This window comes from Neopelma chrysocephalum, unplaced genomic scaffold (genome assembly GCF_003984885.1).
Source record: "Neopelma chrysocephalum unplaced genomic scaffold, ASM398488v2 Primary Assembly neopelma1_45, whole genome shotgun sequence".
NCBI classification, from domain to species: domain Eukaryota; kingdom Metazoa; phylum Chordata; class Aves; order Passeriformes; family Pipridae; genus Neopelma; species Neopelma chrysocephalum.
This window is the reverse complement of record NW_020897704.1, coordinates 13730556-13746888: the sequence shown is the minus strand read 5'-3', so window position 1 is coordinate 13746888 and position 16333 is coordinate 13730556. Positions and strand designations below refer to the sequence as shown.

Here is a 16333-nt window from a genome sequence, read left to right as displayed (position 1 = left end):
GAACATATTCTGTGATAAAAAGCTCAAACAGTTCAGTAGTTTTTGTGTTGTAAATTAAGAGGTAGCATGATTATAGTTATTAAAAACATTTGAAAGGAGAAACTGTCAGGAATTAAAGTAGTTTTCATTGAAGCGTAAAAAAAGAATCAATAGATCAGAGGTAACAGTGGGCAAATTCAGTTCAGTGAGTAGGTACAGTTTTGCACAGTGCAGTCAATAAATCCCAACACAAAGGAGCTGGGAGGTTTACATCTCTCAATATCTTCACTGCTAAGCTGTGTGTCATTCATATCATGTTGAGAATGAGCTTGTGAGGGCACTAGAGTACGTTCTGGATGATAAAACACCTAATTTCCCTGGTTTTGATTACATCCATCTATGGGAACTCTTTGTCTTTAACTTACTGCAACTTTAATGTTTGCCTACTGTTAAACAACCTGCTGAAACAAGATCCAGCTGAGAGAAATGTGTGACATGGATCCTGAACATATTTGAAAATTCTTTGCCTTCTGTCTCCATAAGGCTAGATGGTGTGGAGTTAATTTCCAAATCTGTTTCTGAATGTTCAAATGCTAGATTTATGCATATATGGTCTGTTGATATGGTATAAGTCTGCTTTTTGCTGTTCAAGTCTGAGACAAAATTGCCATTGACTTTAGCAGGAATGAAATAATAAGTTAAACTAGAAAGTAAAGAGTTTTATTAGTATTCAAAACATTTTTCTTTTTCCTTTTCTTTCTTTCAGAGGATGTGTTTCTTTTAGAGACAGATAACCCCAGAACAACGCTTGTGTATGGAATTTTTACAACATCAAGGTAAATGGGGAGGTTTGAAAAAAATTACCTTTCTGAACTGCCTGATTTTCTGTATGAAAACCCAAGTTGATCTTTGTGGACCAGGCTGTACTGTGCAATTTTGTATGTCTGCTGCAGCTATTGTTTGCATGCAGGAGTAAGAGTCTCAGTACCATTACTGTTGGTATCCATGTTAGAGCTATGCTTCTTGGAGCAAACTGCTTCCTGACATACTGTCAGCTGGCACGGGGAAAACATTTCCATGGAGGGCCACTTGTTACTGCTCAGCAGCAGAAAGCTAAATGACTTCAGCACAGTGAACTTATGTGGCATCTGAGAGCACTTAACACCTCCTGAAGAACATCCAGCACCGGGAAAGATCAAACCAAGAATTCTTACATGAATTCATACAAATCATTTCCAGTCTCTCAGCTGGCAGATGATCATACAGATGGCAAATAATCCATATCGGCTTCAGCTGGCTACAAAAGGACAAGCTATGGCATTTGATCACCTCCTTGTAGCCCTAAGCTCCCTGTTACCAGTCAGTATTCACTTACTGTCCAGTTTAAAAAGCATTTAGTGAGCTCCCAAGGGTGGTGGAAGCGCTAGATATGGCTTACTGTGCTGAAACTCTCCACAAAGATAGACTGACAGGTGCACCCACAGATTCTTCCATTTTTTTCATTTTCCTTCTTGCCCTCACCATATAGTGTTAGTATAGAGTAGAAATAGTTACTGCTTACTGATTTCTGATATGTTATCCTATACTTCCTATTACTATCCTGTTACTTCTTACTTTCAAAGAGGTTTTCTGCTTTTTTATTTTTATTTAATTTATTTGATCAAATTAGCAAATTACGTAACTTGGTATCAATAATTCCTTTAATGGCAATTTCTAGTAAAAAAAAATCCTTTCATAATTTTTTTCCCCCAATAGAATTTTTTTCATGAGCATCCAGGGATCTGCTTTCTTAAATATGTAAATGACACAGGAGAATATGATTTTATGATATTTAATTGGAAAAAAACCCCATCACGTAACTAGTAAACATTTGGTTCTATCTACTATTTATGATTCCTACTTCACAAAAAGAGAAAATTATGAGGTTATGTTTAGCAGTAAAACCACACTTATGATTAGGTTGTGGATGCAACATGACTGAACTGGAAACACTTCTACCCAAATCTTCTGGTATTTCTGCAGTGGAAATGAGGTTTGAATCACAGGACCATATAAGGTGACAACAAAGAGAAAACTTCATTTTTTCCTGGCTCTCAAGCTATTTTCTCTCTCTGTTGAAGTTTTTACACACATGCATTTCTGTTTCCGTGAACCACATGGTTTCTGCCTTCTTTCTTTTTGTTCAATTATTGAAAGTATTACCTAGTTAAACGCAGCAGCCATAAGGATTTTTACTCCTTAACAGTTCCTGTATCTTCACCTCTGTAGACTTCCAGCTCATAACAGTAGCAAGATAGAAACATCACAGATACCTAATAACTAGTAGTATTTTTGTCTAGGTCATACAGAAGGAAACCAAGTAATATTAAAGCAAATTATTTTACTGTCAAAATATACTGTAAAGCTAACATAAAACATCTGGAAAGACTAAATAAATTTCTCAAAATCTATTAATACATAGTAAAATTTCCACAAATACCATAATCCATCTAAAAGGCTCCTTCTACTAATCCAACTGAGAGCAATATGGATTTCACTTTCCTCGTTTAGACACTATGTGTAATGTGTTCAGGTTTTTTTTCTGGAGCGTTTTTTTCTTCTTCAGTTGAAAATAATTACTTGGATTTTCTTCATCCTACAGTTAACATCAGACAGATTTTGGACTGCCTGGAGTTTCCACTTTTTAAAGATAAATATCACAAACCTTGCATGCAGTGAGAGAAAAAACGAGGGAGTTAATTTACTGTAGTCAGTCCTAGCATCAGTCTGGAAATTATTCCCCTAATGCCCTCCATCATCACGGGGTGATGGAGACCATTCAGGGCTTGTGCTAACTGAACCCATGGCTAAGCCCAGAGCAGGGACTCCCTGGGTTCTCCTCGGGAAGCATCAAACTTGGGTCTTTGTAAGACTAGTTTTGGGGGTGGACTTGTGGACTGTATAAGAGTAATTCCTTTACAGCCACAGTATGACCCCATTTTGCTTAGAAAAGCTGGCAACTGATTGTAATTATCCAACCAATTGTAATTTCTCTGGATATTTTGATTAATATTTTAGCCTTGTATTTTAGGAGGCTCGTGGAGGTCTTGTGGTTAATATACTGGTAGGGAGTTCTGGCAACCTGTGCTGAGCTTGGCAGTACAAAGTTTATAAAACTCTTGTCTCACTAAAGTCAGCAATATTTTTGCCATTGATTTAACTAGAGCCAGATTATTTTTTTTTTTATATTCAGCATTAAGAAGTGTTCTTATTGCACCAGTAAGTTAGTGCCTTCCTCCCTCTTTTTTCAGTTCACTGTTCAAAAAGGTGCTAAGTCTTAAGAAGTAGTGGTGCATATTGAGCAGCTAGATTAGTTGATTTTAAATGTATTAAATCCATGCTATAGAAGGATTAAATTGTATCAAATATATTATTTTAGAGGTATCTTTCATCACTGGACCATGCAAAATGATGGAAAAGCTATAAAAAAGTTGGTAGATTGCAGTGCTAACTTTTTCCTGCTGTCTTCCAGCTCCATATTTAAAGGCTCAGCCGTGTGTGTGTATCATCTGTCTGACATCCAGACTGTGTTCAATGGGCCATTTGCACACAAGGAGGGCCCAAACCACCAGCTGATTCCATATCAGGGCAGAATTCCGTACCCACGACCTGGCACCGTAAGTACAGAGATGTTTATGCAGGCTTGCCAATTGCTTGTCTTTGTTTAATACATAAATAAATACTATTTATTCCAGGAGGAAGGACTGTATGTGACTGTGACAGTTCAAAACTCTTTTATTTGCTTCTCGGTTGTCATACAAATCATGTAGTATCTGGAAATCCTCTAGAAAGAATTAAAAGTCGTGTAAAATGTTAATCAGTCTTTCTGTTGAAAGAATTATTTCATTACGTGACAATCATCTTGTTTACATATCCACTTCCATTTTATGGGTATATTTGAGCAAAATGTAGCTAAATAAATAAGCGTACAAAGCCAGCATTTTGAGTGTGTTCTACAATCTGGATCCAAATGTCTGTAAGTCTGTCTTCAGTCTGTATGAATTTTCCATAGTTCTCTAAAGATTTGCAGCTCTACTCAGATGCTTAGGAGATATAGTAGGAGATTTAGAGGAGAATAAGGTTTCTGGGAGTTGTCATTTGGTTAGGTCTAGTACCCTATCAGGTACTGAATCTTAGAAGAGGGTCCTAGAAATAGATGTGTTTTCATGCCAATCAGTTCACAGTAGCCTTCCTTGTTAAGAATGCTTTTTGTAGGCCTTGAAAATTTTTCAGGACTTTCTTTCACTGTGTTAGGGGTAGTAATAATCTTCCAGTAAATTCTGTACACTATTAGAACTAGCTCTGTTTCCAAGTTGTGCAAAAATATCTCATTAAATATTTGAAACAAAACTATTGTTTTTTCTTACTTTTCAACTTCATGGTGCATAAAAATAGCTGTTAATGCACTTCTTTATTTATTTGTTTACTTACTTTTTCCACTATTCTTAATTTAGATTTAGCAGAAATATGATATCTAATATTTCCAGCCTTAATGAAGAATGTATGAACTTCCTCTAGAATCTTCCCTAAACCCGTATTTGCTAAATGAAGTATAGTAGTGTGGATGTGTGTTGACTCCTATGAAGTCTTAAAATTTCTTAAGTATCAGAAGGAAATAAGTATGAAGAGAATAATAAATTGTTTCTCAACAATGTAGTTATATTTTTTTTAGATTAAAATTTTGTTGCTTTTCCATTTATCACAGGAAATGAAATTTTGTTTTAATTTTGCCAGTCCCTGTAAGAACCTTTAACCATACCGCTGTTTTATTCTGATTTGTCTTTCTGCTGCAAGATCTTATTTTTTTCTCTCTTTCTCTCTTGTACAAAGAATAGCTCAGATACATGGAAGAGCTCTCCCTATTCACATAGTTCTTCATGACATTTTAGTGTGATTATTATGGGCTATAAGAGTTAGGTTCCCAGATCTCTAGAATTACCTAATCAATACTTGACATTCCACTAAGGTCTAATGCTAGCATTAGTCTTTCTTTGCAATTAATACATACGGCTCTAATCTCATGAGTCCACTGCAGCTTTATACTTAAACTTTACCAAAAAAAAAAAATTGATCCATTTAAACCAGAAGTTTCATTCTCTTGTCATTAGTCACATTTCAAGGTTTCTTGCTGCTTCAGAGTATTGTGTTTGTATGCATTTCCTTAACCACTGCCGTGTTATTCTTGGTTCACCTCATGGAGGCTTATGTGGTATTCCAGATGGGCCTGAAGAAATTGGGCAGCACAATGGAAAGGGATAAAAAAATTAGATTTGGATTTAATATGGTGACAGAAATTGTCTAAATTTTTGAGATGTGCTGAAGAGCTCTGAATTTGAAGATGAATTCTTAGATCATAGCTCACACAAAAAAACAAAGTCAAAAGAGATTCCTTTAGATGGTCAGTGCTAGTTTACTGATCACTGGCGTTTCTGTGCTACCCTCCAATTCAGCCACAACATATATCTTAAAGGCATACTTTATAAGATGGAATTTGTTTGGCTTTGATTTTATTTCACTGCCCAAAAGTTCCATTTTTCACTTATGTCAAAGCATCTGTGAAAATTAGGATATGGGGATTTTTTGCTGCCCAGAATTTGAGCTCAAAGAGTTAACTTTGATTAGCAGACTAAGGGGTATGATCCTCTTTCCTCTGGAATGTACTTTTCTCTCAACTTCTGGGATGCTGGACTAGACCCGGATGCCTTTTTATATGACATGGAAAATCCTCCTTTACAGTTGCCTGAAGAGATATTCATACTAAACTTCTGGACAGAAATGAATGTTCATCATATTGCAGTACCTTGGATCAACAGTGGAAAGGCTTTTGTGTAGTTTCAGTAGGATTAAATAAAGTAATAGGTTCTTTTGGCCATGATCAGCTCTGCAGTGTTTGGCTGGCCTTCACTAAATACCAATGGTTTCTTGTTTCTCCACAAGCAAAACTTACTTATGGAAAAAAAAAATAACATAATTGGCAGCTTGCTACTAAATTCAGTGATGTTTGAGGATAGTTTCCATTTTTCAGAGTTCACAGAAATAGTTTTTGTACCTACAGCATGTTGGGGGAATATTCTGTAAATTAAAGAATTCTGGTTTTCTCTGCAATCTAACTGCACGGTGATCAACTGTGAACGAAAGATTGTGTAGCCAAGTCCTTGAATGAGGTGTGAAGGACACACGTTCAATCCCTCCAGGAAAGGGAGAGCTTATAGGGTTGTATAGTAACATTTTTTGTTTGTCATTGTTTTATACAGGGGATAGCAAAAGAATTAATTGATTAAAGATGTTTGTTAAGGCTTTGCTCAGAACACTAATATAATGTAAATTTTTAGGGTCATACTGGGGTGAACCATAACACAGACATTTTTGCAGGAAGTCACAGACAAAGGTCTTATGATCACCAAGTCAAGAATGGAAGGATTGAAAGTATCATAGAAAGTCTTTTAACTGAGCTATGTGAGACAGGAAAGTTTAATTTGAACTGCTTATGAAACAGAATCCCTCTTGAGAGGAACTGGGGTCTGGGGTCTGGCAGAGCACTACCAAATAGAATAATCTTGCTAATGATGAACACAGTTCTTTTTTCGGCATTTGTTGCTAATCTTATCAGATAGTCCCATAAATTTTCTGGAAGACTGTGGATGGATATGCCAGGAAGGGGAAGAGTAGAGCAAGCAAGATAATAAGAATTCAACTTTGTGAACAATCTTAGAGGGCTAGCATGTAGTATCAGTTCTAATGAAAGCCAAAAAAAAGCCCTTAGGATAAATAAGGGCCCAGAAAAATCAGTTGTCAAGGATGTCAAATGAGAAAAGCAACCAATATCTGAGCTGAGTTCTGGTTCTTCTTCCTGGAGGTAACTGATGCCAGAGCAATTTCTTTTAAAGAACTCCTACCAGAGCTATTCTACTTCATATGAATAATTAAATCCTAATTGAGCCAGAAGATGATTTTGAAGCCGGGGTTTAGGCTGAAGTCTCCTCTCTACTTGGTTCCTGGTATGCCCAATGAATAGTTTATTAGCTTTTAGCAGCAAGGGTAGAACAGGCACTCCTGCCTGGTGGTTAGAGGAATCCCCTGGGAGGTGAAGACCCAAATTCCAACATTTCATCTCATCAGGTAGGTTGGACACATGATTCATATATCCCCAGAGAGTTTCCAAGTCTCTCAGAATATGATCCATTTTATGTAATTTTAGCCATCTAAAAGCAGGGCATTTAGTCTGAATTACTGACTTCAGAGGAAACCTAAGAATAAATGTCTGACTTAAGGCAGTAGAAGTCAGGTGAGGTAAATCTCTCCCTAAGCTACTGGCTGTTTTGTGTCTGTGGTTTTGACCAGAAATTCCATCCTAGATGTAAGAATGGCCCTCGTCAAAATAAAGAAGTTTCCATCAAGTGCTTTTTATTGAACAAATCAGCATTTTCCAATTGGAAAAATATTGCATTGAAACACTTCTGAATAGCTCCAATACTCTGAGGAGAATTTCACGGCTCAGAAATATGGTAAGGGGGAAAATGAAAACCCAGGGATAGCAATAAGAAGTGAGGTAATGGTAGCTGAAAAAGAATAATGTAAATTAAAATAAGTATATCCAGAACATTGTAGCAGTTACTGGCATAGCCCTGTTTTCTTCCCAGTCTTCTTTTAGTTTCACTCTCAGTAAATAGTTGAGTTTTCTAAGATGCTTTTTATTTTCCTTAGAGGTCCAGAATGCCTTGGGGCTAATTATTTTGATGCTTCTTCATTATACTTAAAGAAGCATCCAGAGTATTCATGGACCTCAGTTATCTCTCAGGCAGAGGGGAAAGTATAAACAATCTTCTGAGAGATAAATGACTTGTTACAGGACCCCCTCATCAACTCCATATTATTGCTTTTTCAAATGAAGATGAGTCACAGGCCCTTTCATCGTCTCCAAATTACAACTGAGTATCAGATTTTGTCTTTTGTCTTTGTACTAATTCTGTAACAAACCAGATGCAAAAGTTTGATATCTTCCCATACCGATCTCTTGGATTTTTTCAATTTTTTTTTTCAACAGGCAGTTTGGAAGCATAAAGTATGTAAAAATATGTTCAGAATTAAAGACCTTAGTCATCAAGCTGTGTCCTGAAAGTGCAAAAATACATTTGTGTTTGTTTTATCAGCATTGATGGGAGTTCAAAGCGTAGCTATTCAACACTTCATTCCCATTACTGGAACATAACAAGTTTTGGTCAGTCTGCAGTGCTCTTTCAGGGACTTCCTTTGTCAACTTATCTGTCAATATTTGGAAATGACTTGGAGATGAATACTCTATGAAAGATGGTTAGTATTGTTAATCATTACATGTTTCTTACAGTGTCCAGGAGGAGCCTTCACACCTAACATGCGGACAACCAAAGAGTTTCCAGACGATGTTGTGACCTTCATTAGGAATCACCCCTTGATGTTTAATCCCATTTACCCAATACACAAGAGGCCGTTAATCATCCGGATAGGAGCCGACTACAAGTATACAAAGATTGCTGTGGATCGAGTGAATGCTGCTGATGGAAGATACCATGTCTTGTTTCTTGGAACAGGTAAGACAAAATTAGCAGCATTCGTTTTCCTCCACTGCAATAAAATTTGTAATCAACTCTGATTTGTACAACTTAGAGCTTTCAGAAATACTTGTTGAAACATTTGCTGTCTACAAAAATGTCTATAGAAATCCATAAATTAAGTTCATTTTACTTTCTGTGCATTTTTATATTTACTATAGACATCAGTTGTGTGCAAGAAATACGTCTTGATGTTAATTTTATTTGAGACAGAAATCAACACTAGTGTATGTTTTATTGGTCCTAACTAATAATAGTTCTCTTGAATATGGTTTGTCTGCAACATGATTCCACATAAGAATTTGATACCCAAATCTAGCTTTCTAATTTTTGTATACTCTCATCATTATTATTTAATATATGCTATGTAAGCTACTTCTGAAGAAAAGCATGATCTGATCAGGATATTGCAAAGGCAGAAAGAGCAACTCAGCCAAAAAAAGAGTAGTAATATGGAAGTACTTAGCAGAGAAAAGGAAACAAATGGTCACAGTCCTAGCTGAAGTGGACACAGTGAATTTGATCCAAGTATTCTAAAATAATTTCTGTCTAATATAACCTACATTTTGTTTCTAGTTACATCAAATTTGAAGCTGGTGTTATGCTTCTGAAGTCTGCAGGGAACAGGTCAAGTGATTCTCGTACTGATCAATTTTGATTTTTTTAAATATTTAGATATGAATCACACTGTTTTGATTGGAGCAGACAAGCAGAGTGGTACTCTTGCTAGATCCTAGGACTCATTCACATCTGAAACTCCCAGTGGCTTAACAGGGCATTGTAGGTTGATAGGCACAAAGGCTAATCTTTTTTACTACAGATGGTTTCAAGTAGAACAAAGGAAAAGAATTCCGGGAGAACAAATCCATGTCTGAACATCAGAAAATGATTACAGAGGTGGCTTGTATTGCTTTTATGGTTCACATATTATTGGAGTCCTGGTTGTTTTCTGTTTGTAGAATAACCATGCCTGCCTACAAATTCGCATGGGGCTGGGAATAACCATCTTGTTATAATAGATTTAGGAAGTGGGTGCTAAAAAATCTCTCAAGAATGTCCCCTCAAGGGACAGGACTAACAGGAAGTTTCTACAGTCTTCTTAGAAAAACCTCCCCAGCTATCAAAATCAGCATGGTCCCTGTGTGCCAAGGGAGCCAACTGCATACTGTGCTGTATGAGTAGAGGTATATCCAGCCAGCAGGTTGATGGAAGGGATTCTTTCCCTTCACATTTTATTATTTTTTTAAATATATAGTGGTGACATTGTTTTAAAATGCTCTATAAACATCTAATGTTATTTGGGGAAACATTCTACTAAACATTAGTGGAAAAGATCAAGACATAAGTTTCCAACTTGCATAGGGTTGTTAATACAGCAGTGATAGTTAAAACTGGAAATGTATTCAAAAGTTGAAATGTGCATGAAATCACAATATTAATTGTTAGCATTTTAATAATTCTGCAAGAGATAAATATAGGTAATTTCATTTTATACTTTGATGACCATCTGACTGTTTTTAGGTGATCAGTGTGGTCTCATACAGACACTTGTGAGACGTTAAAAAAACCCAACATACTTCAGCTTGTTCTTACATTATGTTAATCCTCTTCTGTGTATCAGCACAGGACCCATTATGGATCAGATAAGTAAATTGAAGCTCTTGATACTTTATATTCATTGCTTTATCTTCTTCATTACACTGGAGACAAGGATCATTTTCTGCTTGCTAGTTAGTTGGAGGGGACACATTCTTCTTCCTGAGTAGGGCACAGGACATGAATAGCTTCCAAGGTCTTCCTCAAAAGAAATTGATGCAATGTAAGTTACTGCATTTCTCAGCCCTTTCAAATAAAAGTGATCAGGTTTCAGCCACTGAGAGGAGAAACTTGTTTTCTTTATTCTCTGCTTTCTGTGGGACTCAGGAGGATTTGATAGAGATATTAAGTGTCAAAAGGAATGCAGAGGGGATTTGCTTTGGTGTCGGTTCATCCCAGCAAATGCAAAAACCACATTGTATAGGAGAATTTCATGTGATAATTTTCTTGGGAGCGTGGAGCCTCACAAACAGAGACAATGGGACTTGACACCTGGTGACAATTACACTCAGCTCAGATGATGAGTTACTGCTGCTGAACTGCGATGTTGCCAGCCATGTCTGTCACTGTCAGTGACCTGTCTCATGCTTGAAATCGGAGTGTTTTATGTCTTGCCAGATGCAGAGCACACAAAATGTTTAGCTTTTCCTCTCTTCCTCCTCGATAGCCTTAGTAATAAATCAGTTCCTGAATGTAAGTGAAGAATAACAGAAATATAAAGCTCCGAGAACCCCAGTGGCTTTCATCGTGTAGCTGTGGCACAGGAGGGTATAGGCAGCTCTGTAATTTTTTCACATTAATGTGAACTAATTGTAGTGTTTCCTTTGCTCTCCCAGACAGAAGTGCTGAGCTCACAGGGGCTGAGCCCACAGTTAATACATTGCTTTTCTCCCTTGCTTGCCTATGTAACAAACAAAAATCCCAGGGACAGACATTGCTCTCGTGGCACTCCTATTTTGCCATTGCTTTTCAAAATGAAGACTACCAAAACACTTAACAAAACTTGCTGATTTTGTTAGGTCCAGCCAAAGGGATCTCTTCACTCCCCTCTGGCGTGAGCTGACTTCGAGTAAGGAGCAAGTCTTGACTGGTAGACAGCAGTGCTACAAGAGAAGAGTGCTGTCTACCTTGTCTTCCCAAACAGAAATGCAAGACATAGTTTACTTGGAAAGAATGTAGTCACTCATTTGCATATTTGACAAGGGCAACGCTGATGATATTTTTTCCCTATGAAATGAATAATTACATATTCAATTCAGGAATTTGGGATTAGAGTTATGTTTCTTTTATCCTGTTTCCATGATAGGCCAGGACTCAGTCCTGAATTTTTGGATTCACCCTAGAGTTGTACTGTGATTTCTTTACTCATTTCAGTTTTATCTAAACAACCTGAGCTTTCAATATTCTCTGTTTATCCATTGGTAGATTGTTTTCCATCTGAATTTTAAAACAGCAGTAAAACACCATGAGAACATTTTCATGAGATTAATATTTATTTATTAAGCATGCCACCTACTGCTTGCAGTACGAAAACCTTCGGTCAAAGTACACACAGATTGCACAACTAAAAGATTATGCATGGGGTTTTTTATTGCTCTTGTGTTATGAAAATATTTAAATGTCTGGGTCAAACTTGGGTACATTAAACAGCTGTGGGCACCAATGGGATTTTTTTTCAGCTCCTTGATATCAGGATATGTTTTTGTGGAAAGACATCTAAGTTACTGTTGTAAAAAGGCACTTCAGACTTCGATGTGACTTATTCAGATGATTAATGTCGGCTACATGCATCTGATGTGGTGTGAGGTTGATCAATGCTTCTTATTATCTTTTCTGATGCAACATTTGTTTTCAAAGTCTTGATGCAGCATGTGCCTCCAGAGCATAAGGTTGTAATACTCATTTTCATGGTGTCATATGATGGCTGTCTTTTTGGAAAACTAACCCTTGCTGACAGCGGTAGCCTCCAGTAAGGCAAAAGCCAAAATCATGTAATGATCTACAGAGTCTAATGGAGGGAGATAATCTGGTCAGAAGAGTGAGCTTGCCTCCCATAGTTTTCCTGGCTGCAAATTCGTGACTGTGAGCTTGGAAGATGATGTTGCACAACAGTGGCACAACAGGCATCAGATAGAGTTTCCTTCTTCCTCTTGGTCGTTGTCCCTGAGTCATTCGAAACCTTTTGTTGACCCACTCATCCAAAGCTTTTTCACAGCCTTTTAAGAGGATATGTAAGTTAAGAGGGTGTACCTCCACCTGCTTCATTTCCCCTGTTCAGTTTTTATTCAAACAAGCTCACACTGTGTCCCAAAAGTTTAACCGAGCTGGGGCTGTACGAAAATTTTGCCCTCAAGTGTGAGCATTTGTATCTGTCTTTTTGTCCTTTGATGCAACTTGAATTTTATGAAGCTTCACAGTGGTACTATGAGCTGGAAAAAAATTACACCCATTTGACAGATGAGTGAACTAAGCACAGAGAGATTAGTGTCTGTGGTGGGAGCTCTGAGTTACAGCAGACACCCAAGGACAGCCGAGGCCGTGGGAACGTGGCTGTCAGCCCTGACTGCTAACCTGCCACCATCTCAGGTGCTCTGTTGAGCCTCAGCATTTTCTCAAACAGACAGATATTAAACATTTGGTAAACTTTTTGCTTTCTTTTTTTCTTTGTAATGTTATTTGTGTGCATCAGGTTCAACTCAGATTAGAGACCAAAAATAATTAAGCTGCCATTAGGCTGACAGGTACAACACGGAGAAAAGTTTTTAGAAGGTCTCCAGCAGTGTCAGACACATCAAGGGTGGGGATTACTGCAAGAAGCGTCTCAAACCTCATGTCAAAGTAGACATTGCTGCCCATTGCAGTCATTTTTTTTATGATGTGGAAAATTCAGGTTTCTTTATTTGTTGATTGTTCAGTTTGTGCGTGTGATGTGGCTCAAGGGTAGATGGGTCCTGACTCTCTTTGAGGCTCACATTACTGACAGCTGCAGTGTTCACTTAGGACTGGGGAAACAAAAGCTAGTCAAAATTCAGAGAATGATGTTTAAACTCAGACCTTCAGATTCAGCCAAACACCTCTGTATTTGTAATTTCTGTTCATTGAGCTTTGCTTTCCCCTATTGCCCGTGGTCAACCCTGTTGGGAGTTAGTGTAATCAGGCACAGGCTAACTGGTATTGATGAAGCTTAGCTGATTAACATCACACCTTGCATTTCAAGGAATATTATTATAATTCTGATTATTTTTATTATTATTTGTCTCTTCTGCTTCTTTCCTTAAACAATTTATTGGACTACCTTCCTTCTCCATTTATTTCCCACTCCGCGTACTTTCTACACCATTTTTTCATCTTCACTTTCCTCCCTTACTGTTCCCAGTTTCTTAGTCCTCTCAGAGGGAACGTGATCTCATTATCATTGCCCTTCATGTCAGGCTGGGACATCTGCAGTCATTAGGCAGGTTTGAAATGGAAAATCATTTTGAGTTGCCCTTGTCCTCTTGCTGTCAGCTTGAGGGAGATTCCTTTTTGTTTGTCTGTCTGCCCTTAACTCACAGACTGCTGAGATGATGTGAGGCTGCAAACAGCTCCCAGTGAAAAGTCAGGGAAGTGGTGAGCATAACTCTGCCTCTTCACTTCTAGTGGTGGATTGATATTCTGGAGACCCAGTAGCTTTTTCATGACGGTGTGAAATCATAGCAATGCAGGCCTGTTTTCAAGTGGATTTCTGGAAGGAGCAAGTAAATGGTGAAGGAAACCATCCTGTTAATTTTTATGATTTTTACAGAATTAGCTTATAATTTCATACATTGATCCAAACTTGAAAAAATTTGACTTGTACTTCTTTGATGATCTCTTCTGCCTGATTTACAGTGCAAAAGATTATCTACACTGGGAAACAGCTCAGGCACTGCTACTTTGCATAAATCTCTTGCAGTGCACATTGCTGCAACCCTTCCAACTTTCCCCCTGACCCAGGGAATTTAGTTCACTACCTCACCATTAGCGGAAATAAGCAAATAATATTTCCAACAAAACTCAAATATACCATAAGTTTTCTGACATGAACACGTGTAAGTGACTTGATTTGTTAGCTACCAATTTGTCTTTACGCTGGAGACAGCAGTACTATTGAGAAAGAAATAAGAACGGGGGATTGGGCATAAATATTTGCTTTTTGTTTATTAAGAAAGAGGTTGAGCAACAGGAGAAAAACTATTTTTAGAAGCAATGGGAAGACTACAGCCTATAAGCTATATATTGTTGGAAGTATTTTATTTTTATAAATGTACAGACTATTGGAATCCCTTGCTTTAGATAATTTCATTTAATGAATAGCTTTCTACTGCCTACTTGAATATTTATTTTAATTGTTTTATTAAGTCTTCTTTAAAACAATAGAACATTCCTTTCTGCAAGGATCTGTCCCTCATGGTATAATACTGAATCAAAGCAAATGGTAAAATATTGAATGAATACTTCACTCTGTGTGTTTTGCTGGGGTGTGACAAAAATGTAGATAGGACCCTACTTTACAAATAGGAAAGGTTATTAGGACACAAGGACTTGGCGTCAGGCATTATCAGTATTTTCTGTGCCAATGCCCAGGATAAAATCTCCCCTGAGGTTCTGACTTCAGTTCAGGGCAATGTTTGAGGACTCAAGACAATTTAGGAATTTTAAATGTGTGGCATGTGCTAATGGATCATTGACATAAACCGGTTCTTCAGAGGCTCAGCAGCCTCACATTCCTTTGCAGGTAAGGTCACTGTCAACATGGTTAGTGCCCTGTATGTCAGTTGCAAAAAAACCACAAAAGGCAGTTGCAAAAAACCCACAAAAGGCTGCAGCTCCTTCCTGCACTTCTTATTAAGTGTTTTGTAAGGTAGAGTCTAACGTGAGAGAGAGGGAATTGATAAAAGTGTGCAAAGAGGCAGAGGTGGACTGGACTGGAGCTGTGTATGTTTATGAGTAGGTTTGTCCATTTAGCAGGAGCAGAAATACACACACTGGCTTCTCCTTACCTCAATGAGGGATACATCTGCAGCAGTTTAAATCTTTGGTGGGTCCTGGCAGTTAGTAAATCTCTCTCAGGTTCTCACAGCTTTGCTAATACTGGCACCCAGGCTAGACCACAGCTGTGCTACCACAAGATTTAGTTTCAGTAAGGTTTCTTCAGAAGGAACTGGTTTATCATGCCATTGTATAATGAGAATAAATGTCTCCATAGAAAATTCTCGTGAAAAATTCATGCCTAACATGCCCTGAGCATGTACAATTGATAGCTACATATTTTTAAGTCCTGTCAGCTTTCGGTTTCTCTTTTCCTTCTTTTCTTTAAAGACAAAATACTGCAATGTGCTCTCTGTGTGTGGTCAAGTCAGTAAATATCAATATTCTGGCTTTAAACCTTTTTTTTTTAAATAAAAAAATTAATAGTTGTCGATTATGTTACTATTATTATCATTATCATTATTATCATTAACATTATTATTATCATTAGATGATGATGATGATGATGATGATGATGATGATAATAATGTTTCCTCAGGGGAAATAAGAATATGTAACTTATTTACAGTAATCAACTTGCCCTGCAGCTCTAGCTATGGAAATTAGTCACTGACCTTAAAGCAAAATCAAAATTGCACTTTTTCAGCTTACGTTGTCTGCATTATGAATCATGAAACAGGAAGCTGAAATTTCCTTTCCTTGGTATCAAATTTGTAAAAATACATGTCTTGCCTATATTGTGCTGTACTAATGTTTAACTAACTGCACAGCTCTTATAAAACTTTTGATGGCCAAACAGAATCTATACCATGTGTTCTCATCCCTCAGAATCAATACTGAGCAAATATATTTAATCTACTCAGGCTAATTTCTAGGCCTTTCAGGCAAGAGGAATTCTATGTGCTGTGCTTCTTCCAAGTAAAAATACTTGTCCTTGTGATTATCCCACAGTCTGCCTTTTCTGCCACACCAGAAATACTTCAGAGGCTGTCTCAGCCTTTAAGAGCCTTCACAGATGGACTCCTTCATCTCATATATTTTTTCCACATAACAAATTCGGAAAACTAATCACAAATTTCCCTTTGGTCTCACTCATCACATCTACCCTGCAAAAACACTGT

General features: G+C 37.4%; 1 protein-coding gene across 4 annotated transcripts in view; it reads left to right on the top strand.

Moving 5' to 3' along the window:
• SEMA3C (semaphorin 3C) overlaps positions 1-16333 on the top strand; it is a 114437-nt gene that overhangs the window by 83294 nt on the left and 14810 nt on the right. For all 4 annotated transcript variants that reach the window (XM_027679453.1, XM_027679451.1, XM_027679452.1 and 1 more), the window contains 3 exons: positions 746-815; positions 3491-3635; positions 8363-8585. In XM_027679453.1, the coding sequence (XP_027535254.1) occupies positions 746-815; positions 3491-3635; positions 8363-8585 (438 nt within the window). The remainder of the gene's footprint in view (positions 1-745; positions 816-3490; positions 3636-8362; positions 8586-16333) is intronic.